This window comes from Mandrillus leucophaeus, unplaced genomic scaffold (genome assembly GCF_000951045.1).
Source record: "Mandrillus leucophaeus isolate KB7577 unplaced genomic scaffold, Mleu.le_1.0 Scaffold180, whole genome shotgun sequence".
NCBI classification, from domain to species: domain Eukaryota; kingdom Metazoa; phylum Chordata; class Mammalia; order Primates; family Cercopithecidae; genus Mandrillus; species Mandrillus leucophaeus.
In genome coordinates this window covers 251,036-277,386 of record NW_012101810.1, presented here as the reverse complement: position 1 = coordinate 277,386, position 26,351 = coordinate 251,036, and the positions used below count along the sequence as shown (strand labels likewise).

At 56.9% G+C, this 26,351-nt stretch overlaps 1 protein-coding gene across 3 annotated transcripts in view; it reads right to left on the bottom strand.

Moving 5' to 3' along the window:
• The window catches only part of LOC105537850 (mitotic spindle assembly checkpoint protein MAD1), a 399,899-nt gene that overhangs the window by 135,952 nt on the left and 237,596 nt on the right, over positions 1–26,351 (bottom strand). For 2 of the 3 annotated variants that reach the window (XM_011977540.1, XM_011977541.1), the window contains one exon: positions 17,587–17,677. In XM_011977540.1, coding sequence (XP_011832930.1) covers positions 17,587–17,677 — 91 coding nt within the window. Of the gene's footprint in view, positions 1–1,063; positions 1,523–17,586; positions 17,678–26,351 lie in introns of those variants that run through there. The other variant, XM_011977542.1, reaches the window with a different exon arrangement.

Sequence of the window (26,351 nt, the reverse complement as noted above, 5' to 3'; positions counted from 1 at the left end):
ATGGGCTAGGACCGGGGCCAGAGACACACACACACAGGGGCCAGAGCCGGGGCCAGAGGCACACACACACACATGGGCTAGGACCGGGGCCAGAGGCACACACACACACGGGCCAGAGCCAGAGCCAGAGGCACACACACACACGGGCTAGGACCGGGGCCAGAGGCAGGCACACACACAAGGGCTAGGACCGGGGCCAGAGACACACACACACACACACGGGCTAGGACCGGGGCCAGAGACACACACACACAGGCTAGGACCGGGGCCAGAGACACACACACACACACGGGCCAGAGCCGGGGCCAGAGGCGCACACACACACACGGGCCAGGGACGGGGCCAGAGTTACACACACACACGGGCCAGGGACGGGGCCGGGGCCAGCGGCGCACACACACACGGGCCAGGGCTCCCGCCAAGTGCTGAGACTCTGCTGTTCGTGGCTGTCAGCTGTGGGGCAGTGAGACTGGGTGGGCACCCCGTCCCTCAGGCCCAGACACCACCAGCCCCCGTGAATGAGGGGTGTGCCAGCGAGCCAGGCCAGCTCCGTGCTTAGCGATGGCCTCCTCCCCTTTGGCAATGAGTTCCCGCTGCCCTTGGGGCTTCTGTCCACACACTGTCCTATCTCCCAAAGGGGAACAGGGAAACATTTCATGTGTTCAGGTCACCCCACGCTCTAAGAAGAGAGGCCGGTGTGGACACATCCCATGAAGTGAAGCGACCAGGCGCAGTAAGCCTCCAGCCTCCCAGAGCCCAGGCTGTGCTGGGCCACTGCTCTCCAAGTCCCTGAAGGATGGCGAGGCCTGGCCTGGGCTGTGCCCACTGCAGGGCGCCTGAGTGGGGCTAGAGCCCGTCAGCCGTGGGCAATTGTGGTCCCAGAGCCCAGAATGTGCTTCCCATAGGGAGGGAGGAGGGGATGGGGAAGAAGGGAAGAGACCTCACCCCTCCTGGTGCCACCCCGGACTCTAAGACATCCCCCTGACATCACGTCACACAAGTTAACGGCTGACCCTGCCATCCCTGCCTCATGGAAGAGGCCAGCGGAGATGGACACGCTGACCTGGACCAGGAACCTCTGGCCCCATGGAACATGGCAGAGGCCGCCGCAGAGGGAAGCAGGTTTGCAGACATGGCTCACTTGGCTGCTCCCTCTGTGCTTCTCCTGGGAAGGAGGAGGGGAGGGGAAATCCACCCAGTCAGGCCCAGGGGAGAGGGAGGCGGCAGCCCCCGCCGCTGGGCCGGGGCGGGAGAGAATCTGCGCAGCTCTTCACTAGTTTTCTGAGAACCTTGTAAACCTCAGAGGATGAAGAGACATCTTGTAACTCTGGCTGAATCACAGACTCTTGGGGTTGAAAGGATTGCTACTTCATTCAGTTTGCACAGCCGGGGTAAGAAAACCCAGTGTGCAGAATCCAGCCACCCACACATGCTCAGGAGGACCCTCTGAAGGGCGGCGCTGGCTTTCCGGGGCCTCTGAGGACTGGACAGCATCTCAACCTCTCCACCATCCTACGGAGCCGGAACCTTGAGGAGCCAGGGAGGATGCAGACGGGGGGTGGGGCCGCCTCTTGCGGGGACCAGCCAGTCACAGGGCTGTGCAGTCACCCCACCCCCGTCCCAACCACGTAGCACTGCAACTGCACCCAGAAAGCAGCCGTGGGGCACACGAGGCCAGCATAGGCCCCGCTGATGGAGCTGCGGGCACGGAAACATGACTCTGAATTTCAGATAACTCGCGTGTGTCCCAAAATATTCTTCTTTTGATTTTCTTCAACCCTTTAAAAATGTACAACGGTTCTTAGTTTAGGGGCTGCACAGCAGGCGGGGCTGTAGTCAGCTGAACCCCGGCAAGGACGAGGCCGCACGGCGTGGACTCAGCCCTCCTCTGACCCAGAGCAGTGAGACCCTCCTCCCCTAGGCCTCACCCTCCTCTTCCTCCCCAGGCTTCAATACTGCTGACCTCCTGAAGGGTCCTCCAGGTGGGAGAAGGTAGTAACCGTCCTGGAGGCTGCCCAGCGAGGCCTCACCTGGCCCCAGCGTCCTCCCACTTAGCAGACAGGTGGACTTGCCGGAGGGGCGGGGGCTCAGCGGTGGCACGCCCAGCGCTGGCGTTGGACCCAGCAGTGCCTCGAGTTCCCCGGGGTGGATGTCCTGGCAATGCTCAATGTTCCACGGGCAGGAACGAGAGCCAGAGGTGCAGCCCCACCCCCAGCCAGGGTGCCCCTGACCGGTCCATCATCCTGGGGTGAGGTTTCCCCCTTGATGGGGGGCTTGAGGTCCAGGAAACAATTCTGCATATCAGAGGATTTAATGACCAAAAGCGGGAGCCAGTAGAGATGAAGGAAACCAAATCAAAACAGAGAGAAGATAAAACTGAGACGTTCTTCTTTAATGCCCATCCTGTCACCCTCCGGCCCCCAACAGGGCAGCGCACTGCACTGCTGGCCCCGCTGGGGGCGAAGGCTTGGTGTGTGCAAAGCCACTGTGTGCAGGCTGGGATCAACCCCCAGGCGTGTCCTCCTCAGCGCCATGCATGCACCACCAGGTCCTGCTCTCCCAGAGCCACAGTGAGGCCAAGTTTGGAGCAGGTTCCCGTGGCCTGGCTTCCACCTGCAGCAGGAGGCCCTGGGTCACGGAGAGCATTCACTGGGCACCTGCGGCCGGGGCGGAGCGACCTGCCAATGGCACCGCTCACTGACCAGGGCTGAGAACAAGCCTGGGCTCCATAACTGGTGGTGTGGACAACCCACCTCCCAGGAGGGCCAAGGAGGGGGAGGACGGGCGCCAGGGCTCTGTGCAGATGGCAACAATCCGGGCAGCTACTCGCCTTTCTGTAAGTTCAGGGGACGTTCCCTGCCTAACGCCTGGAGAAGGCAGAGCCCCTAGAGGCAACACGGGAGGGGCAGACTGGGCGCCATCCACCCTCTCACGTCCCCACTGTGATTGTGGGCCAGGCTCTTGACCTCCATGGGTTCGTTCCTGCCATCCTTCCTTCCTTCCCTCTGTCCATCCACCCACACACCTGTCCATCTGACATGATTTCCAGGCCCTGGACGCTCTCAGCACAGCTGTGAACACAGTGGTGGAGCCGCCACTCACAACGAAAGCAGCTGGTATCCCACAGAGGGGCCTCCTGGGCCATACTCAGCATGTGGAGGGGACATTCCTGGCCCTTCCAGGAGGAGGCCACACCTGAGCCCCTGGGGACCCAGAATCTCTGCTCCAGGTGAGACAGGGCTGTGCCCCAAGGTGGCTGGGGGCAACAGCCGAACTTCCAGGCTGCTGCTGTGATCACAGCTGGGGGTGGTGCAGAGTCAGGCACACCATTCCATGCCTGGGAGCTCCATGTCTCGGAGTTCCATGCCTCGGAGCCTGCGCGCCACACATTTCAGCAGGTGCTGGAAGCGCAGGAGTAATGGGAGCTCTGCGCTAAGGCCTGTCTCCAGGGCAGCCGAGTGTCGGGATGAGGACGGCCCTGTGTCCTATACAAACAGCACCACTCCTGCGCCTGCCCCACCAAGAGGAGCCATTCAAACGCACAGGCAGCAAAGCAGCACGGGAGGAAACTAGGCGGGATCTAGAGGATCAGGAAACATCCCAAGTCTCGGATCAGAAGACTTGGCGCTGTCGGGACCAACCAATCTGCACATCTGGGACACTCCCAGGACTCAGCCGGCCTCCCTGAAGAACTGACAAGCTGATTCTGAAACTCACAAGGAACTGCAGGGGCTCAGAACAGCCACCACAGGATTGAAATCAGTCTCCTGATTTCAAAACTTACTACAAAGCCACAGCGATCAAGACGGTGTGGCGTGGGCATCAAGACGGACGTACAGACCAACAGCACAGCAGAGAGTCCAGCAATCAACCACATGTCCATGTTGCGTGACTCTGAGAAAGATGTTAAGGCCATTGGATAGGGAAAAACAGTCTTTTCAACAAATGCTGCTGGGACAATGGGCTGTCGCATGCCAAAGAACGAACATGGGCCCCGCCTCCCACCATAAACAAAAACTAAATAACCGTGGATCCAAGACCCATGTGAGAGCCCAACTGTAAAACCTGTAGAAGAAAACAGAGGAAGAAACCCTCCTAACCTTGGATTTAACAAAGGATTCTTAACCCAAAGCACAAAGAACAAAAGAAAAAACAGGTAATCGGACTTCATCCAAACTCAGAACTTGTGTGCTTCAAAGGATGCCAATGAGATGCAAAAACAAGCCACAGAACGGGAGAAAATGTCTGCAAATCTATACCCAAAGAACTTAGATCTGAACACATAAAGCAGGTTCACAGCTGAAACGACCCAATGTTACAATGGGCAAAGCATCTGCAGAGAGACTCCTACGAGGCCAATAAACACATGAAAAGCTGTTCGGCATCGTCCAGCATCCAGAGACAGAAACTGAAATCACAGAGAGGTATCACTTTGCACCCCCAGGACGGCCGGGAAGTCACTCGACAACACGTTGGTGAGGACGGGGAGAAACTGGAACCCTAGTGCACGGCAGCCCTGGAGAAGAGTCTGGCAGTTTCTCCAATGATGAAACGGTTACCAGGTGACCCAGCAGACCCAGTCCCAGGCAGACCCCGGAGAGAACTGCACACACACCCACACAGACTCGTCTGTCAATGTTCATAACAGCCCCGAAGTGGAAACCACTCGAATGTCCACCAGCCAATGACTGGATACGTAAGATGCGGCCATGCACACAGTCAGTGTTTCAGCCACAAGAAGGAACACATCACCGACACCTGTGACCACATGGGTGAACCTTGAACACGGGAAGTGAGAAAAGCCAATCACAAAGGCCACGGGACTCCCTTCCCAGGAAATGCTCGGAACGGGCCATGGGACTCTCTTCCCAGGAAATGCTCAGAACAGACGGACCCACAGAGGCAGGCAGTAGCCGATTGGTGGCTGAGGATTTGGGGCACAGGAGACAGCAGGGTGATGGATAACTAGAGGGTTCGGGCCTCCTTGAGAGGTGATCAAAACGTCCTGTGACGAAGGGTGACAGTGGTTGCACTAGCCGTGGACATAAAAGCCGCTGAACTGCCCCCTTCGAAGGGACGAGTGACGTGGAACGTGCGTCGCATTTCAATAGAGCTGTCAGAAATGGCAGCCGGGCGGGAGTGAGAAACAGCAGGAAGCGCAGACGCAGCCACGGGAAACCAGCCTTCTCCTTTGCATGTGCGGCGATTTCAACTTCAGGAGCAGCTCTCCACGGTGAGGACATGGGCTGAGAGGGGCTGCCTGGAGGGAGCTCCCGGGTGAAGGAGAAACTCTGGGGCTCCGTGAGGAAATGTCCTTACTTGTGTTCTGCTTGGGCTGGGGAATGTGAGGCTGAAGGGGGTCCCTGTCCCCAAGACCCTCCTCCTCCACCGCCAGAAGAGCCTCCAGGGCACCGTGGCCTGACCATCACCCCCCACCCCGTCGGCCCTGTCCTACTCCTGCCAGCTGGGCCCAGACACCAAGTGCAGTGACCACAGTCTGCAGGACCAGGTGACGTCAGGGTGTGCCCACAGGGTCCTGCCTTGGTGGCTTCTCGGAGCCTGCAGACCACCTCCACATCTGACGGGGACGAAGTCCCCGTGAGTCAGGCAGCTGACAGGCAGGAGACCGGCTGGCCTGGCTTCTGTGGCTTGGCACCCCATGCAAGTGTACAGTGTGGTGGCCACCAAGGGAACCGGGAGCAGAGGGAGACAGGCAGGGGCAGCCCCTCACCTGGGCCGTCAGCCACTGGGAGCAGACAGTGGACACCCGAGACCCTCCAGCTGGATGGGGGCTGCGAGGGGCCAGGCCTCTGCCTCTCCCTGCAGAGCAGCGAAGCAGCATGGTGCCTCGGTGCCCGCTCAGCAGAGGCCCAGAAGAGGCCGGCTGCCAAGGGCGACTGCTGTTGCTGGCGGGACACCCCCATCAGCCTAAACACTCATCTCAGTAGGCATCCTCCCCGCCAGAAAGGCCAGCTCCGTGGTGACAGGGACTGCTTTCCACCACCACACCGCCAGTACCAAGGACTGTCCCAGCATAGGCTCCATGTGGAAGATGTGTCTGTTGAATGAATGGATGATGATGACTAACCCTTACTAAACTAGGATGTGCTCCTGTGGGCTTAAAACCAGGTCGCTCGAGTGGTTAAAGTAATGCATGAAGTAAGAGCCAGCAGGTCCCGGGAAACGGCTTGGAACCCTTCTCCAAGTTGTGGGGAGGCCCCCTCTTACTTCCTGGGTCACAGCTGCACCCCAAGAGCAGTGGAGGGTATGGCAGAGGAGCTGCTGCTGGGCCCACCCTGGAGATGAAGGGACAGAGGGTGAGGGCAGCGGCCATCTGCAGATGCCATGGGGTGCCAGGCCCGGTGGTGCTCTGTGAGCCCTGTTTCATCTATTCTGCTGCTTTCTGGAGGAGAACACAGGCATGCAGCACTCACGTGACCCTTCGGAGGTGTGTGGAAGGTGGTGGCGCTGGGCCACAGACCGGGGTTAGGGCTCTGCATGGCGTGGCTGTGGATAGGGGCACCAAGGGGCTCAAAGCGTGGCTTGAGAAGTCTGGAGGTGGGGGAGAGGGGCTACCAGGGCAGGAGGTAGTCCAGGGGGCATCCCAGATAGGGCACAGACCAGTGCAGCCTCAAGATCCTCCTACACAAAGACCAAAGCACTTCCCACCATGGACGTACCAAGCCTCCAGCCCAAAGGAAGGGCCAGCGGGTTCTGCACTGGGGCCAGGAGGCAGCGGATGTGGGATGGGCGCCGATGTGGGGTGGGCTCTGCAGCCCAGGAGGCAAGATCACTTCCTCCCAGGCCCCATCTGTCCATTTGCTCAGGGCCACCCCTGCCCTCTGTGCATTCTGGCAGGACACCTCCTGCTCACAGAACCCACTTCCAGCTGCCAGCCCAGGAGGTCCGTGTGAGGCTCCAGGCATGGGGAGAAGCCCCTCCAGTGCTGCCCCCGGCCCCGTGCACCCCACCCACCTAGGGTGCTGAGCACTGTGAGTGCCAGCAAGCAGGAGCACCGTCGGGGACTGGCACCACTCAACTCAAGCAGATGGGAGATGGAGCAACCTTGCTGGAATCAGCTGTTAGATGACAGCTTCCAGGAAGAAAGGGGAAAAATGGCTATAATCTTCTGCTAAAATTTGTTGCCTTGTTTGATTCACAGCTGAGAAAACTGTTGAGACGCTGACGAGAATCTCAAAAGGAAAAGTTTGGAGCCGTCCTTGGATGCGACGGTGCAATCATCGACTCAACAAAAATCTTCCACTTGCAGAGCGAGCAGGCGCTCTGGTGCCGTCAACCAGCACAGCGAAACAGAAGAGTCGGCTGGTGGGTGCGGCAGGAGAACGCTGGGACAGGCAGGGCAGATCCCCGGTCACTTGCAGGCCTACTGTCTCTCCAAGCTCCCCTCCAGGCTGGGCCTAGGGGTTCCGGAGATCACAGGGCCCCACCTTCAGACACAGCGGTCTTGGAGGGGTCTGCATGGGGAGAGACAAGGCCTAGAGAGGGTGCGGGTGCTCCAGGGCTGCCTTGCAAGCCCACACCTGTGCCCCCAGGAGGCCTCGGCCTCGACTGCCTGTTTCCCTCTGTGTTCAGCGGACTGTCTGCAGCCCAAGTCCCGGAGGAAGAGGTTGGGTGGTGGCTGGCATTGGCTCAATCTCCGTTCCCACTGTGAGTTCTACCCCTAACTTGCCGGCAGGTCTCCATCCTCTCTGGGCCTCGGTTTCCCACCTGTGAGGGTGAGTGTGGTGAGTTTCACCTTAAGGACCTTCCTTCCGGCCGAAATGCTCATAAGACCCGGAGCAGAGGGCAGGAAAGCCAGAAGCCCACACCCTGGTGCGTGCAGGGGCGGGGTGCCGCGGGCCCTTGGCTGCCCCGGGCAAAGCAAGTGGTTTCTGAGGGGCCCTACCCTCAAGGTCCCTGCCAGGGAGGAAGCTGCCTCCAGCAAGGCCCAGGACACACTCGGGGAGGGAGGCGTCTGTCGCCCTGTGCCTGACGCGCATGCTGAGAGCAGAGAAAGCGCTGGAAGGAAGCAGCGACAACAGGGGAATGGAAAACACAGTCAAATAACTGCCAGTCCTCATGCATATTTATAGATCGCCCGGCCTCAAAACTCAATCAATACCTCTCCTGACTGAAGGAAATGGCTCGGGGAGGAGAGTGAGGCAGCTTGGGCTGTGCCTGCTGGGCCGGGGCAGGGCAGAGCCAGAGGTGCGGCCTTCCCATCTCCTGCCTGTGGCCTTGCCCGCCACTCATGGCTGGGGTGTGGGACCTGCCTCTGCAACAAGCCCAGGTGAGGGTCGCACCTCCCAGCCCTGCCCTCCACAGCGGCCTGACTTTGGGCAACTTGCGCAGGGCCAGCAGGAGGGCTGAGGGGCTGGATGCGCCTGTACACGCCTGTACACGCCTGTCGCTGAGGGGCCTAGGGGCTGTGTCCCACCTCTTCCAGGAAAGCAGCTCTTGAGCAGGCAGAGGCACACGGAAGGGAAAGGGCAGACTGGAGCAGAGGGAGAAACTGAGGCCTGAGGACAGAGGCCACGCTGCTGCCCCTGACCAGTGCCCACGAGCAGTGGGAGGATGGGGGTAGGACAGGACCCCGGGAGCTGTCTTTCTGCAGAGCTGAGTGCTCCACCATGGGGAGTGGGTGTCCCAGGCCTCGTCTGCAGCAATTGCAGGGGGAGAGGGAGTGGCCCAGGGTCACACGGCGGAGCCCCCGGAGACCCCTCCAGCACATGCCCCACGGCCAGGCTTCACCGGGAATGGAAACTCCCCACAGCCAAGGCGTCCACGGCAAAGCCAGCCTGCAAGTGCGCCCACCACAGCTGCGCCGTGGGCCCCAGCGAACGCCACCCACAACCCTGTCCACCCGCCATGACTGTGTGCTGCACAGCCGCCGTTCAGGGCCCTGCCCAGAGGCTAAGCGAGGGGGGGCCTGAGGGAGGGGCCGCAGCCTTCCTCAGCGTGGCACCCGAGTGAGCCAGCACATCTGCCAAATCAGTGGCGCCAAAGCACTGGCACCCAGGAGACGGCGCTGAGGCCACCACACAGCTCTGGGGCTGGCCTTCCTGGCCCAAGACCCTGCAGGGCCAGGGGAGGAGGGAGCTGGGAGGGGTCATGCCTGTCCTGGTTCCAGCAAGGGTCAGGGACTCCTCCCATGACACCCCGATAACAGCCTCTGAGTCCGTGGCAGGGAAGGGGCAGGTGGCCTGCAGTGGCCAGGGGGGATGGCATGTGGTAGTCTCCACTGGTCAGCAGGGCGGGGACAGCGTCCCCTTCCTAATCTGGCCAAGGCTGCGACCAGATCACCCTGGGCTAAACTCCTGGCCTCCAGGCGCTGTGCCTGTGGTGAGGAGGAGATGGTCCTGACTGCAGCCAGCAAGGCTAACATCTGCCCCACCTGCCTGGAGCAGTCCCTGAACAGAGACAAGACACACGGCTCCAGCGGGTGACCCAGGCCGGACACCTGTACAACACAGGAGGGGCTGGGCCCGACACACACACGGGATCCAGAAGGAAGGACAGACAGCTGCCGCCCCAGGACGCCATGTGGGGCTTCCCTGGACCTGCCAGCAAGGGACCAGCCCAGCCGGGGCAACGCGCCCGGGCCCTGCTTCTTGAGGCTCCAGGGCGGCTCTCCTAAGAGGAACCCGGGGCACAGCCCCTCTTCCTGGCCCCCAGGAGAGCTCCAGCTACTTTCCACCTCCCCTCAAGCCCCACAGGCACCAGCAGGGCCCCGCACTTCCCTTCTCCTCTAAAACGCTGTTCTCATCCGTTTCCTTGCAGATACACCTGGGAACCAAAAGGACGTCGGTCCCTTGGACGCAGTGCCTGCAGCAGCAGCTGCTTGGGGACACCTCCATCGTGCCATGCCCAAGAGCCGTGGGGACCGGCACTCCATGCAGGGCACCTGCAGACAGGGTCATGGCCCTTGCTTCCCACAGGCCCCAGAGAAGCTGCAGGCATGCTCAGGGATATCAGCTTTGGGGGAGCCCGGACACCCCAGATTCCGCCCTGAGTTTGGTTTTCTACCCCACGTGCAAGACAAGGCTTCAGTCCAAGTGGCAGCAGCAGGGACAGGCTAGAGGAGATCGAGGTGCTTAGCGGCGGGTCCCTGGGCACGTCTCTACCTGGGGGGACAGCAGAGACCACTGGGCAATCTCTACACACAGGACGAGGGCTTGCAGGCCAGGTGCGTATGCCCATGCCTGCCCAGGCAGCAGACGCAGGGGTCTGGCAGAGCCCGAGTTGGGTCCCAGTTCCACCAGCCTCAACTGTGTGACTCTGGGCCAGTCCCCAGAACCGCGACCTCAGTCTCATGTCACCCAGAGGCGAGGATGGTCACCATGTGATAGGGGAGCGAGAGCTCGGGCACACTCACACCATCCGTCTATCCGTCGGTCCACCGGCGGCTCTGCCACCCTCTTGCACGTCCTGCACAACCTCGAGGCCCGCACGCCCTCATTAAAGCTCCCCTGACCTCGGGCCTCATCAGCAGATGAAGGACTCTCAGCACAGCCAATTACCCGGTGCTGGTAATCACCCGCTGACTTCCACCCGACTCCTTCAGAAGGTGATCTGCTGAGAGCAGCTTGTAAACAATTTGGAGGGAAGAGATAAAAACCCCAACTGCCAGGAAGGGTTGGACAACAGTGACCTAGGCTGAGGCCTGGCTCTGAGCCCCACACCTGACCCCGCACAGGAGCCCCTCCATGTCCGCCCCCAGCTGCAGCTCTCACCTCCGCCCCTGCACCCAGGTCCTTCGCCACCCTCTGCTGCCTCTGTGAGCAGCTGCAGGCCACAGGAGGAGGGTGCTCCAGTGGGGCCTTTGGCAAAACTCAGCATGGGGGGAGCAGCACATGTGGGCAAGGGGGGATGAGCAGGGAGAGCCCAGTGAGCACCGCGGGGGGTCCTAGCTCTACCACCCATGGTCCTCGTTCAGCTCACAGCCCATCGCTTGCCCCATCTGCAGACCAGCCATCTCCCCGAGCTCCCGCCACGGCAGTGTGGTCAGTGCACGGGGCACCTGCTGGCCACCCACCCTGGGCACGAAGCCCATTCTTCCTGGGAGGAGGAGGAGGAGGGGGGACCGGTGGTGTCCTCCTCCTCCTTCCAGGACACGTGGGCTTCACCCAGGAGACTGCTCCCCCTGGCCTGCCAAGTGAGTGAACTGGGTCCCTGCCAGACTGGCGGATGAGCAGGAGTCCTGGGCAGCCTCCGCTATCCCAATCTCCCCACTACAGAGCACAAACAACAGCCGGTGCCTAAATCACCCTGCCTGAGGCTCAGCCAGAGCTGGCAGGAGGCCTCAAGGCCTCAGGCAGCAGGTGCAGGACCAGCTGGTGGATGAAGGGCCTGAGGAGGGCAGGAGTGACCGAAAGACCGAGGCCGTGTGAGGGCAGGGTCAGCGTACCCACTCGGAGCGCTCCGCCCCTCCCATCTGGGGTGTGGCTCACTCCTAACAAGCTGCCTGTTGGGTCTCACGGTGGTGAAATGCACGTGACAGGAAGCTGACCGCCATCACCATTCTAAGGGCACAGCTCCCTGGCATTCGGCACACTCCCAGTGCTGTGCGGCCACCACCACGGTCCGTCTCCAGAGCTTCCTCACCTCTCCAGACTAAAGCCTACATCCATCAACACATTCCATGCCCCAGCCCCAGCCCCCAGCACCGGCCTCTCCACCTCCTGTCTCTATGGATCTGATGACTCTAGGGGCCTCATGCAGGTGGAATCACATAGCCTGTGTCCTTCTGGGACTGGCCGGTTTCACCTAGCCCAGCATTCTCAGGTCCATCCGTGCTGCGGCAGGTGTCGGGACGCCCCTCCTTCTCGAGGCTGCCGTGTACTCCGCTGTATGGAAGGATCACACTGTGTCCATCCACGCGTCTGTCCACAGACGCTAGGGTGAGATCACCTCTGGGCTATGGTGAGCGAGGCTGCTGTGAACGTGGGTGCCCGTATCCATGAGTCACTGCTTTTGGTTCTTCTGGGGATGTATACAGTAGTGGACTTGCTGGTCTGTGTGGTGAAACAAAGCCACTTTTCTATCAGTGACAGCACCATGGCCAAGCCCCCATCGGAGACATTTCTTGTAGAATCTTGTGCTTAGTCTGCAAACTCCCATGACAGGAATTACGTAAGTGACCACACTTTCCTTTCTCCTTAGGTTGCCAGGAAGCTCAGATTAAAACAGAAGTCCAACTTCATGGCCAACTTCAGCCCTCATGGCTGGAACATTCCTGGTTTCTCACACATGGCATCGGCTGCCGGGAATCTGTGGAGCAGTGAGATCTCGCAGAAAGGAAAGGAGCGCGGTCACAGGAAACACTTGGATGCTGCTCCAAGGACTGTGGCTGACAGCCTCCCTGGCGGCCCGGTCCAGTGTGGGTGCTTCTTCTGTCCTTCCCTGAGCCATGAGAGGAAACCAGGAGCCCTTGGTCCCACCAGGACCTAACGTGGGTCCCCGGGGCCCTGTGCCAATGACCTGCTTCCTCTCACGGACGGGAAGCACCTCATCCATCTGAACCATCAGCTCACTACATGACTCCCGCAGAACACGGACCCAGGAACATCAGGGCTATGGCTGCTTGGCCCCTGCTGTGCTCTGGCTTAGAGCAGCGCCTGGCACAGAGGAGGTGCGTGAAGGCAGCTCACGCACGGGAGGGCTGGGCTTGTGGGCACGGCGTCCCACAGGCCCCACAGAGCTGCCCTCCCATGATCCTGCCTCCCAGGAAAAGTTCAACTCCCTCGCCTCACAGAGGAGGCCCGCAGGGCTCAGAGAGGAGCACTTCCCGAGGCTGCCAGGTTAACACCAGGTCCGTCATCCCGGTCCAGAGGCCACACTCCTTCCAGCACAGTAGAAGTTTCAGGAGAAAGAGCCGAACACAGAACAAAGGTCCCACTGATGAGCCACATGCATCACTAGGAGGAGTCCAGCAAGTGGGAGAGGCTAGACCTGAGGAGACTGGCTCAGAGCACCTGCTGGGAGGCCCCGGGACAGGGACAGGGACGCCACCCCAGCCCACCACAGCTGGGCACAGATGCCGGCACAAAGGGGGCAGCTGTGGCTCCAGGAGGGGATGCAGCCCTCTCCCAGGGCAGCTAAGGGTTGGGGGCTTTAGAATTCCAGGGGTCTGGGGGCCACAGGGATGGCATCTCAGGGAGGGGGTGAGAAGGGGTGATGGGCCCGCCCCGTCCTGGTCCCAGGGACACCGACCAGGGATGTGAGGGACTGCACCGCCTGCCTGCTGGTGCAGACGGGAGCAGAACGGTCTCCGTGTGCTTCCAGTTTCTGCACACAGGGAACCCAGCACTCTTCTACCCACTCCTTCCCAAAACAGATGCACTTATTTTAAACGTCGTGGGGCTCTTGTCTGGTCTCTTTCCTGAGCAGCACTTGGGGCACTGAGATTAGCCCCAGCCACAGATCCCACCCGAGGCCCCCGCTAGGGAGAAGTAGGCAGGTGGGGCGGGCAGCCCTGGGGGGCTGCACCAGCCCTGACCACCAACCTGCCCAAACAAGCACCGTGATGAGGCCACACTGAGGAACGGCTGGAGCATGGGCTTCAGAACCCAAAGATGAATTCTACTTAATTACACGCACACGGAGGCATTTAGAGGAAGTGTGCAGATGTCTGCAATTTACTTAAAGCGCGTCAGAAGAATGAAGCGGTGCGGCGGCTGGGCGAAGGATAAGGAGCTGTCAGGAGGCCCCGCGGCGGGGCGTCCACGGTGGAGCTCTGGTGGTGGGTGAACAGGCGCTCGCTGCAGACTTCTCTCAGCGTCACAATGAATCTTTAAATGTTCATAATCAAATGCTGAAAAAACCCAACAGGGCTGAGTCTGAATACTGCTCCCATCACTGCTGGGTGACACGGGGGCCCCATAGGGCATGGGTGCTGGCCCACGCTGCACACTTCACGTACAGAAGCTGGTGGCTGCCGGGTGGGACTGTCAGGTGGAGATGCGCCCACCCAGCCAGAAGGTTGGTGTCCTGCCCAGTGCGGCCTCCACTGGACGTGCCCCTCTCTACCCAGGGCGGCCTGTGAGCCCCCACCGGCCTCACCATGTGTCCCGCCCCAGCTTGGTGCCCTCCATCCAGGAATGTGTTCCATCAGAACCACAGATGTGGAAAACGTGCACGTGTCTCGGAGGTGAGGACGACGGTATTATGATGGATAACAAAAATGGCCGCCATGCAGGCCTGGTTCACCAGGTACGCGCAGGGCCCTCCAGGAGCCATCACCTGAGATCTCCAGAGACACTCTGCGAGAAAGGCCCGTGCCCTCCACATCCTGGGGAGCATGCCGAGGCCAGGCCGCAGCCGGTGGGAGGCAGAGCCTTGGCCCACCCTAGGCTGTGGGGTCCAAGCCGGCAAGGCCCAGTGTCCCCACCACAAGGGGGGGAGCCCAGTGTCCCCACCAGAGGGCAGCCGGGAGCCAGAAGAGGACAAAGCGCTGGGGCCCCAGCTCCTCGGTTCTAGGCCGGTGGAAAAGCACAGAGCACACTCAGGGAGTGGGGACAGGGGTGGGGCGGGAGGCTGTGGCTGCAGGTGGGGTGAGGGACTGTGCTGCCCACCTGACCCGACTCCTGCAGCTGCACCAATCGCCACAGGGTCCCTCTGCCGCCAGATCTGGAGTTCCATGGGGTCTGCCCGATTTCTGTCTTCACTTGAGAACACTGCAACACGTTCAAGCCTCATTCTGCCTCCCCAACACGGAGCGTCTGAGCTCCTCCTTCATACGCAGGCTCCCTGTGGGCCTCACTTTCCCCATCTCTAGAGGGGGCGCCAGCAGCCCGGCCAGCCCTCGGTGGGCGCCCAAGCTCTCCCACCCCCACCACTAGATGGGAGGCCCCGCCGCCCAGGAGGCCACACCCACCCACTTCCAGCCCCGTCAGCAACACAAGGGCGCACACAGTTGGCCCTAATGAGTGTGTGGACAGCTCTGGGTTCTTAGGTAGACCCAGAAAGGCCAGTGCCACAGCAGGGCCCAGTGACAGCCCTACCAGCCCTGGTTTCCTGGCCCCAGCACCATGGGAGGGCAGCGGCACTTGCGCCCAGCTCTAAGGGGTAACTGGAATTCTCTTTCCTCGCCAACCAGCTGTAAACTAATTACAAAAAGTTTTAACTAGTCAAGCCCCTCTCCAAGCATATGTTCCCAATTAAGTCAGACTGCAGCTGATTTTAATCAATCTTCCTTGAAGCGGCCTAACTTGAGGCTTCCAGAGGGAGTGGGAGCAGGGAGCAGGGAGGGCATCGCACAGGGGGTGCGGGGGTGGCAGCCAGCTCCTGGGGCCTCGCTCTGTTGCCCAGGCTGGAGTGCAGTGGCGCAATCTTGGCTAACTGCAATCTGCCTCGAACTACAGGTGCCCACCACCACGCCCAGCTAATTTTTGCATTTTTAGTAGAGGCGGGGTCTCACCATGTTGGCCAGGCTGGCCTTGAACTCCTGACCTCAGCTGATCCACCCGCCTCGGCCTCCCAAAGTGCTGGGATTACAGGTGTGAGCCACCCTGCCTGGCCAAAAGAGAGACTTTCAGTGGTCTTGCAAGATCGGGTGTCAGGTGGGCAGGCACACCCAGCATGGTCACAAGCCACTTATCCCCTAGTGTGCAGGCCCCTCCCCCCGTTCCTCACAGGCTGAGCACTGGGGGGGGCGGGGTCACAGTCTTCCTGGACATCGCCTATTGGTTGTTGGGCAGGGGCTGTAGGTTTTTTTAGGGTTGTCTTGCTGCATTTTGTTGCAGCCCACGATGCAATGCAATCCTAGTCAGCTCAGGGTCTCTTCAGATATTTGAGTTACAATCTAAGTGGCTGGGCAAGCCGGTAAGAACAGGCAAAACGAACTATTTTGCAGACTAGTAAACTTTCATTTTAGACTAAACTTCTTTGGTTTGGATGAGGGCAAGTAAGGTGGGTGTGGGGGAGAGGGGGAAGGGGAGCCTGACAAACAGGCATCGGTGATCCAAGCAGGGGCCTGGTACATCCTGTTTCTTCTGTAGTTTGCTGACCTAAGCCGGTTCAAGGCACTTTATCTTGGAAATAGACCCCTATTTACATTATTTCCTTCAGTTGCACAGCCCTGGGTGTCCAGAGTCAGGGGCAGCCTGAGCCACCACAGGGCCTGTGAGGCCTCACCTTCCCCAGGGCCACCCTGGGCATCCCCCGACTAAGGTTGAAATTGTAGGTGGTGTCAGAGGTGGCAGCAGCTGGAGGGCTGGCTGGAAGTTCCCAACACTCCACAGGCCAAACCCCAGCGGCCTCCCCACCTCACTGCTCTGCACTTACTTCTCCCACGCTATCCAGACAGTCATCCCCGTTGCCCTGACCCAGGAGGAACAGCTCCTGAATCCTGGGCTAGGCTCGAGGTCACATCACGGCATAAACATCTGCTTCCCCAGGACCACCAGGCCCAGCCCTGTCCTCTCCCCAAACGGCCACGCTGGCCACACTGTGGCACCCATGCCCTGGGGTGGCCAACACCACGCCTCAGCTCTGAGCAGCTGCAGGACATGCGAGGGGGCAGAGCCCCCACCCCTCCAAGGCCCTGGCAGAGCTCAGGGGAGGGTCACAGGTGACACTGCCAGCCCCATTCCTCATGCCAACCCCGTGGTGTGTGACAGCCCTTGGCATCTCCCACAGAGGAGTGCTCCACTAGTGAGCTCTTGAGCACACATTGTTTCTGCACAAGACGAGGATGGTGGCCAGGCCCCGCCAGCTGTTCACCAGGTGCTGGCACAGCACTCATCCACACCCCTCGCCTCGTTCACGCCTCAACCAGCTCCAAGGGCCGGCCGCTGAGGGTGCCCTTGGGAAAGGGCTGGAAGCAGGAGCAGGAAAGCCGTAAGTGGTGCCTGCGGAGATGCCTGACCCCCCGTCAGCAGGCAACGTGGGCGTCAAGGAGCAGGGTTCAGGCTCTGCTCGGCCCAACACCCAGAAAGACGTTCAGCAGCTCTGACGCGAAGCCTCTGGTGGGTGGGCAGCAGCTCCGTGACCCCTCCCTGGACACCACGGCCCAATTAAAACAAGATGACAGGTCCTAGGCTGAGGACAGGCCAGCGCGGCTCAGAGCTGCCCGTCACCACAGATGTCACTCCTCCCATCTCCAGGAACTGGTCATAAAAAATAGATTTGATCTGCCTCTAATAGGTGCCAAGATAAAATCAATGGCCTGTCCAAAAACCCGGTAACCTCAAACCTGAGGGCTTCCTGCCATGCAGCAACTCAGACAGGAGGATGAAAACCAAAGAGAAAGAACAATTAAAAGAACACAAACAGCAGTCCAGCCTCGCCACGGCAGATCCCGGGTAGGCACAGTGCAAACTCGCCCAGAGCCCACTCCACTAATACCAGGCGTGTGGGTGGCGCAGGGCGGAGAGGACCCCAGGGGCGGCCAATGCAGGCCTCTCAGCGGCACGGCCTCCCCGCCAGGCAAGGCGGTGCACATGGGAGGAAGGAGAGCCCAGAGAGTTCAGAGAGACGAGCCGGAAAACAGGTGTTCTGTGGCGGCAGGAACCACAGACATTCATGCTGCACAGAGAAATGCGAGGCCCCAGGCGGTGCCGCCCCCAGAGGCTGCCCTGCCCTCACCTGCAGCACACGCCGCTCCAGCTGTGCCTCCAGCATCCTCTTTTCCTCCTCCAGCCGCCTCCGCTCGCCCTCCAGCTCCTCGACCTTCAACCTGCAAAGAGAGCAAGACGGTGACCAGGTATCCGTGGCCAGCCATGCTGGGGAAGTCCTGCCCTCTGGGTGACAAGGAAGCGAAAGGTTAGGAGATCCAGCTCTACAGCTTTAGTTTTAAATACATATCTGTGAAGCTCTCAGAGTCCGGAGATAACATCAAGAGAAAACTGGAAAAGGACACAAGTACAGGATGGGGGAGTCCGTGGCAGCCCCCGCTCAGCTGGAGGAGCCTGTGCGGAGAAAGTCTCCGTCGACCACACCTTGGCTGTGGGAACCAGCCCGAGGCAGGACACCTGGAAGTAGTGTGTCCGTCAGCCACTCCCAGAGGGTGATGTCACGGCAGAGTGCAGGGGACACTGAGGGACAGGAAAGCGACCTCAGGACATCTTCAGAAATGAGGAAAAGACAGGAAAGGACTTCGACTGCGGGGTGTGGAAGGAGCTGATGACGGGGGACCACAGAGGCACAATTCAGATGAGAAACAAAAGCAGGCTTCGGGGTGACCACAGTGAGTTCCCTTCTCCGCAGTGGGAAAAGAATGCAAAACAAACCTTCATGGCTGCAACCGGAATGGGGCCAGTTGTAGTTCACTGTAAGAAGCTGTCTAGTTTTGTCTTCACTTCTAGATCTAATATTTTGAATGAAAAATATATTCATGTGGTTTAAAAATCAAAAAGTCTGTCAAGGCCCACAGTGATGGAAAGATTACTCGACACCGCACAGGGCCAGGAGTGAGGACGGGAGTGAGGACAAGAGTGGGGCCGGGAGTAGGGACAGGAGGAGGAACAGGAGGGGGAACAGGAGTGGGGACAGGAGTGAGGACAGGAGTGGAGACAGGAGTGGGGACAGCTATTCCAGCCTGAGACCTGCTCCAGGGTGCTCCAACACATCACAACAGCAAGACCCGAGGAAACCCAATTCTTGCCAAGAAACCTAACTGCATCTCTGACAGATCAAGAAGATGTATACAAATGCAAAGATGTCTAGGACACAACAAGCTAAAATTCACAATGCCTGCCATCCAATCAAAGATTACCAGACATTTAAAGCAGCAGGAAAACCTGGCCTATAATGAAGAGATTAACCAATCAACGAACACCTACCAAGACACAGTGTTGCACAGACAGCAACACTGGCAAACGGAGACATTAAGAGAGTTGTTAAATCTAGTGGAAAAATGGAACAGTTCAGACATGGAAGAGACACATGTAGAAGTGGAAACTACAACATCTCAGATAAACACACTGGATGGGATTAATGACAGAACAGAATCCGTTAGAGAAACAGAATCCGTCAGGGCACAGCAACAGAAACTATCAAAAACAAAACGCAGAGGCGGGCGCGGTGGCTCACATCTATAATCCCAGCACTTTGGGAGGCCAAGGCAGCTGGATCGCTGGAGGCCAGCAGTTCAAAACCAGCCTGGCCAACATGGCATAACCCCTTCTCTACTAAAAATTAAAAAAATAGCCGGGCGTGGTGGTGCACCCCTGTAGTTCCAGCTCCTCAGGAGGCTGAGGCCTAAGAATCGCTTGAACCCGGGGGGTGGAGGCTGCAATGAGCCCAGATCACCCCAGTGCACTCCAGCCTGGGTGACAGAGCAAGGCCCTATGTCAAAAACAAATAAATAAGCAAACACAGAGAGGAAAAGATTTCTGAAAAATGAAAAGAGAATCACTGAGCTGTGGGATGGCTTCATGAGGCATAAAATACACGAATGAGAGTCCCCAGAGGAAAGGAAGCAGAGGAAATGACGGAACAAATACTGTCAGAAAGTTCCAAATTCAATGGAAAGTATAAAGCTACAGACGCAGGAAGCTCAACAGACATAAGGCAGCACAAGGAACACAAGCCCGGGAAACAAGACGCTGGCAGCCCCAGAGCACATCAGGACGAGCCTGCTCAGGACCACAGCACGGAAAACCACCTTAAAGGCAGAGGCAGTGCCTACGGAGGCACAAGGTGGGGTTCTCATGAGAAAAAGTGTAACAGAGAAAAGAGGAGAGAGAAATCTCTGAAATGCCAATAGAAATGAAAACCACCACCTTAGAACGGTGAAAGCATCTCCGAAAACAAAAGCAAATAAAGATGCCTTCGGATCAGACATGAAAGCTGAAAGAATTCATCATCAGCTGAACTGCTCTACAGAAACGTCAGGGAAGGCCTGCAGGCAAAGGAGGATGAGAGTGGGGCGGGGCACATAAACCCGGATCTGCATGGGGAACCAGGAGGGCTGGAACAGCAACTGCACGTAGGGAGAGCTTTCTTATATTCATGTCTGTTTAAAAAATTTAAATTATTAACGTTTTAAAGTGATTAATGAATTAAACAAAATTAATGAAAATATATTGGGGATTTAATATATGGACTAAATAAAATGTATGACAACAGTATAAAGGTTGGAGGAGAAAAACCAACATTGTGACTATAAGGTGATTATACTGTATGCCAAAAAAGGAAATCAAACAAAATCAGAAAAACAGCGAAGTAGACTGAAAAAAGGTAAAAGGAAAAAAGAAAAAAAACAGGAAGAAGGGAATGAAGAAGAGACAGACAAGCAGAAAATAGTAAAATGACAAGATCAAAACTAATCATATCAATAATCAAATTAGATGTAAGTAGCCTAACCACAATTAAAAGGCAGACACTCATACTGGATTAAAAAGCAACACCCAGTTAGACACCACCGACAATAAAGACTTTTAAATACAAAAATGCAAAAAGGCATAACATGCCATCACTAAGAAAACCAGCAAGAGAAAGCCGGAGACGCTACTAATACCGGAAATAGTAAATTTCAGAGCACATACTATTACCAAGAAGGTAACTTACAATAATAAAGAGATCCATTAATCAAGGGAAAATAATCATCCTAAACACGTTTGTACTAATAAAACAGCTGCCAAACAAATGAAACCAAACTGGCCGGAGAAACAGACGGGTCCACGATGACAATCGGAGACTTCAACATCACTCTCTCAGTAGCTGATAGAACAACGGGCAAAAAATCAGGAGGACAGGGATCACATGATCCACCAATTTGACCTGTTTCACCTGGATAAACGCTTCAACTCTAAGAGCAGAAGGTCCAGTCTTTTCAGGAGCACCTGAACTATGTACCAAGACGACCTCATGCTAAACCGTGAAAGAAGGCTCAGTCTATTTAGGAATTTCATAATTCTAACTATGTTATAGGACCATCGTGGAATTAAAGTAGAACTCAGCACCAGAAAGTCATCTGGAAAATATCACTTACAAAAGCTTCCAACACCATGAAACACATAGAGATGGAACGGAACCAGGCCAAGAAAAACCTGCAGGTGACAAGCTCGGAGTACTGTGGACAGAGATCCAGGGCGACCTCCACACAGGCAGACAGACATGCCTTGTCCACAGGCCGGGAGACTCTGGGTGTTGGGAACGCACTTCTCCCCCAAATTAATCCACAGAATCGAGCAAACTCAGTCAAAATCCCACAGGCTTCTTTGTACAAACTGGCAAGCTGATTCTAAAATTCATATGGAGAGGTAATGGACCTAGAATAGAGAAAACAACATTGACAACGAAAAACGAGGGGCTACCTAATTTCACCAACTATGTTAAAACTGTAGTAATCACAACAGTGCAGTACTGGTCTGCAAGACAGACAGACCAACGAAACAGAACAGAGTCCAGAAATAGGCGTATAAACACAATCAATTTTTGAAAAATATACGAAGGCAATTCCGTGTAGAAAGGACAGTCTCTTCAACAAATGGTTCTGGAACAACTGGGTGTTCGTGGGGGAAATAAAGAATTAAAACCTTGTACAATAAACGAAAATCCTGCTCAATCCTGAACCAAAAGTTATGAAGTTACTAGAAGAAAATACAGGAGAAAATCTTGTGAATTTGAGACAGCCAAAGATTTCTTAGCCCTGATACCTGATAGGGTTTGACTGTGTCCCCACTCAAATCTCATCTTGAATTGTAGCTCCCCTAATCCCCACGTGGTGTGAGAGGAATGTTGGGGGAGATAACTGAATCACAGGGCGGTTCCCCCACACCGTTCTCATGTGTTGCAGGAGGGATGTGGGGGGAGATAACTGAATCACAGGGCGGTTCTCCCACACCATTCTCATGTGTTGCAGGAGGGATGTGGGGGGAGATAACTGAATCACAGGGCGGTTTCCCCCACACCGTTCACATGTGTTGTGGGAGAGATGTGGGGGGAGATAACTGAATCACAGGGCGGTTTCCTCCACACCGTTCTCATGTGTTGCGGGAGAGATGTGGGGGGAGATAACTGAATCACAGGGCGGTTTCTCCCAGATCGTTCTTGCGTGTTGCAGGAGGGACGTGGGGGGAGATAACTGAATCACGAGGCGGTTTCCCCCACGCCGTTCTCATGGTAGTGAATAAGTCTCACAAGATCTGATTTTATAAGGGGTTTCTCCTTTGGCTTGGCTCTCATTCTCTTGTCTGCCACCCTGTAAGACGTGCCTTTTGCCTGCTGCCATGATTGTGAGGCCTCCCCAGCCACGTGGAACGGTGAGTCCATTCAACCTCTTTTTCTTTATAAATTACCCAGTCAGGGTATGTACGTCTTTATCAGCAGCGTGAAAATGGACTAACGCCCAAAGGATCACACATTAACAGAAAAAACTGAAAAATTGGACTTTATCATAAAAAACTTCTCTTCAAAACACCTGATGAAAGAACGAAAAGACAAGACACAGACTGGGAGAAAATATCTGGAAAGCAAAGAATCTGATAAAGGCCTTGTAGCCAGAACATATAAAGAACTCTCCCAAACTCAACAACAACAAAAATAATCAAATTTTAAAATGGACAAAAAACAGGTGCTTTACCAAAGAAGATCTCTACAGATGACAAGTGAGCTGAATGAGACGATGCTGAACACCATTAGTCATTTGTGAAATAAAAAGCAAAAGGCCACAGTGAGACCCGACGGCCAACCTATTACAAGGCCTAAACGAAAACTTTTAAAAAACTAGCCGGGTGTGGTGACGTGCACCTGCAGTCCCAGCTACTCAGGAGGCTGGGGTGGGAGGACCAGCTGAGCCCAGGAGTCAGAGGCTGCAGGCGGCTATGATCTCGCCCCTGTACTCCAGCCTGGGTGACAGAGCAAGACCCTGTCTCTAAAAGAAACGTTTAAAATAATAAAAGAGGGACTAAGTAAAAAGACTGTGCTGCATGCTGGTGAGGAGAAGCTGCACCTCTGGAAGACGGGCAACCTCGGAACACGTTACACACTAGGCATTTACCTGAAAGAAAACGAAGTCGATTTCTACATGGGACTTTATTTATAATACACAGCAGTTTCATTCAGAATAGCCAAAAACCAGAAAAACTCCAAATGTCCGTCACAAGGGAACATATGATAGGACAGAACACGACTCAGCAGTGAAGATGACGCAGCTGTGTGCACAGTGATCTCTCCCCAAACCAGCCATGCTGTATGGAAGAGGCAAAAAGGCAGAGACCACACGCTCCAGGACTGACGCCATTCCCAGAAGACTCGACAGCCTCTCGCCAATCTACAGTGACGGAAAGCACGTTGGCGGGTGTGGGGTGGGGAGACAAGGCAGGGAGGAGGGATTCCTGTCAAACAAGAGCACGTGTCTGGGGGTCTTGAATGTGAATGTGGTAACGGTTCCACGGCTGTGTGTATGTGTGTGTACATGCAAATTCACCACACTGCACTTGACATCCGTGCAACTTACTGCACACCGGATATACCTCAGGAAAGCTGTAAAAACCGTACTGTAGTGAATGACCTCTGACATCTGCTTCCTGCTTGTACGGTGCACCTGCAGGACATGCTTCCAGAGGCGGGGCTGCTGGTCAACCCCACAGACCAGCCCCGCAGACGCCATGCGTTGCCCTCCCTGGGTGTCTGGGGCACTCCCACTCACACCAACATCCTGAGCACGGGCCTAGAAGGTATTTCTGTAGCAACAATGCCTCGCTCTTCGTGAGGCAGGGAACGCCGGCAGGGGAGACATCTGAGCACAACCCAGTGTCACTGTCTCTCAGGAGGGTGGCCACACGGTGTGAGACCTAGCACACACCTCCGGCACCAGCTGATGCCTCCTGGAGAGGATACGGGAGCCCCGCAAGTGCTGCAGCTTTACAAACAACCCCCTCAGTCTGCCCATCCAATCTAGCAGGGAAGTCCTGGTGCCTGAGTAAAGGGGAGACTGGGGCTCAGAAAGCCATCTGAGAGGCCACTGATCACAGAGCTGGTAAGGGGCCTGGCTGGACAGCAAGCCTGGCAGAGGGCCCAGGGTGGGTGTTCCTGACCCCCGCCTCCCAGGGCTTCTCAGGGGAGTGAACCTGCCCAAGGTGACTGAGTGACGACACGGCGGGGGCCTCCAAGGCCATCTCCGAGAAGCTGCCTTCTGCAGGGACTTCTCGACTTAGGGAGATGCTGGATGAAAAGCCCCAAGGCTCCTTTTAAAATGATTTATGGATTCTGAAGGCTTGGGAGCAAAATGTTTACAAGGGCTGAATTTGAATGAGTGCACGCATGTAGCTGCAGCCATGTTAACAGAATGACCTGTGTGACCCACCCTCGCCGCCACAGTAAGCCCACACGCGTGCTCGTTTGTGCACTGAAGGGGTGCGTTTTCTTCTGCTGTCCTCCTTTCAGACAAACTGCCACCGCACGGACAGCGAGAAAGAGAACACACGAAGAAACAAGTCGCGGGGGGTGGCGTTCAAAAGCTCGGAATTCTGGTTTGCCTTCAGATGGTTCAAAGTAATCAGTTCTGGCATAAGCTTCTTGAAATGGACTTACTGCAACTTTTTTAAACATGAGGAGTGCCACATAAATTAGCTGCCAGCCTAGATCTTTCCTCGGGAAGATGACGCCAATCAAAGCAGGTGCCTGTATCGGAGCGTGTGCATGGAAAGCAGCTGGAGGGTAGCTGGGATCTTGCTTATAACAAACCCATCAAACACGCGGGAAACTTTTGCAAGAAAAATTAGTTGTTTTTGCTGAACTAAAAGATGCATAATGTTAGGGGGGGTGCCTCAGGTGAGGCTCTCAGGCCCTGGAGAGGGGACAGTAGGGGGACCCAAAGCCCATCGGACAGACAGCATCCAGTCCAGGAAGCCCCTCACCCAGGCCAGCTTCCCATGGGTCCCAGACCCCTGCACTGCCCGCCAGCCCCTCCCCAGCGGGCCCTGACCACCACACTTCACGTTTTACTTCTGCCTCCTTCATCAAACGGCTGGCTCCATGTTTCTAGCCCTGATCATGATGTCTGGCTTACAGCAGGCACTGACGACCACTTCCCTTGAACAATGGGTGTGGGAACCCCATCAGAGAGGCTGGCGAGTGGGGTACATAGGACCCCCAGCTCTGGAGATGGTCACACAAGGGTAGTGGGGCCCAGCTTAACCCAACACTCGCTGTGTGTCCTGACACGGAGCGCCCCGCCCCTCCAGGCTTGTTTGTCATAAAGACAGCATGTGACAAAGCCCCGCAGACGTGGCAGTGTGACCGGGTGCTCACGCCTGCCCTTCCTCTCCCACAGACACGGCTACAAAGCCTGGATGGATGCCCGGCTCTGGAAGGCCCACGCACTGGCGGGCAGGGGACACTGTGGCCCTTCTCTCACTCCTCTGAGCTCCGCCTCGTGCCAACATCCAGGTGGTGGTGAGGCTGCTGTACCAGGAGCTCAAGGTGAAGTCCTCTGGCACTCACCTGGGGGCCAGGAAAGAAAGCCACTGAGCTTCAGGAGCGTGGAATCCTCCCTGCTTGGAGTATGGACTCCCCGGCCCCTGTGGTCCCCGCCTCCACTCTTCGCACACGACCACGGGCTGAGCCCACGGGGCTGCAGTGGCGGCAGGGAGCCTGAAGCAGAAGCTGTGCCCTCTGTCTGAAGCTGCTGTTGTTCCAGATGGGCAAGACAAACTCCGGCTGCGTTTTCCTCCCTGTAATCCTTCCTGCATGGCCGGGCGTGGGCCCAACCTCCATGACACCAGCAGAGTGCAATGGATGGTACAAAGAGAGCCCCACGTCCCTGGAGGACCACAAAGGGGAGACCCAGAATGTGAAAGGACCCAAAGATCATGGAATGGAGGGACTGAAAAGGGTGGTTCTGGGGAGTTGGGGGGTGTCCCTGGGTCGGCCCATGCCTGGGTCCCATCCACACTGGCCTCTGAAGCAGACGACAGCTAAGCTGACAGGCACTGCCACCGTCCCAGGCCAAGGCCAGCAGCACTGCCAAGGCTTCACAACCTGAACTGGGATGGGAACCGCACACCACAGAAGGTCGCTGGGACCTAGGCTAGAATCCACCCAGGTCGGCTCAATGCTAAACTAAAACACTCACATTCCTCGCGCGACGTAAACACACAAACCCCTCTCACAATGTTCAGGACATAACCCCAAATTACTCGGCACATGAAGAACCATAGAGATTTCAAGTCAGCCTGGAGAGGCAGTTCCAGCTGCCAGGGCCGAGGAGACAGGGCTGGATCATCTGGGAGGTGCGGTGGAGAGGGGCCGCAAGATGGCCCACGCAGACAAGTGTGCACGCTCTCGCAGCACACGGAAGCCCAAAGGTCTCAGCAAATTCACAGAAAAGTGAAGTGCTGAAAAAGCATTTAAGGAAATAAATGGCTAAGAAATCCCAAATTTGGCAAAAAAAAAAAAAAAAA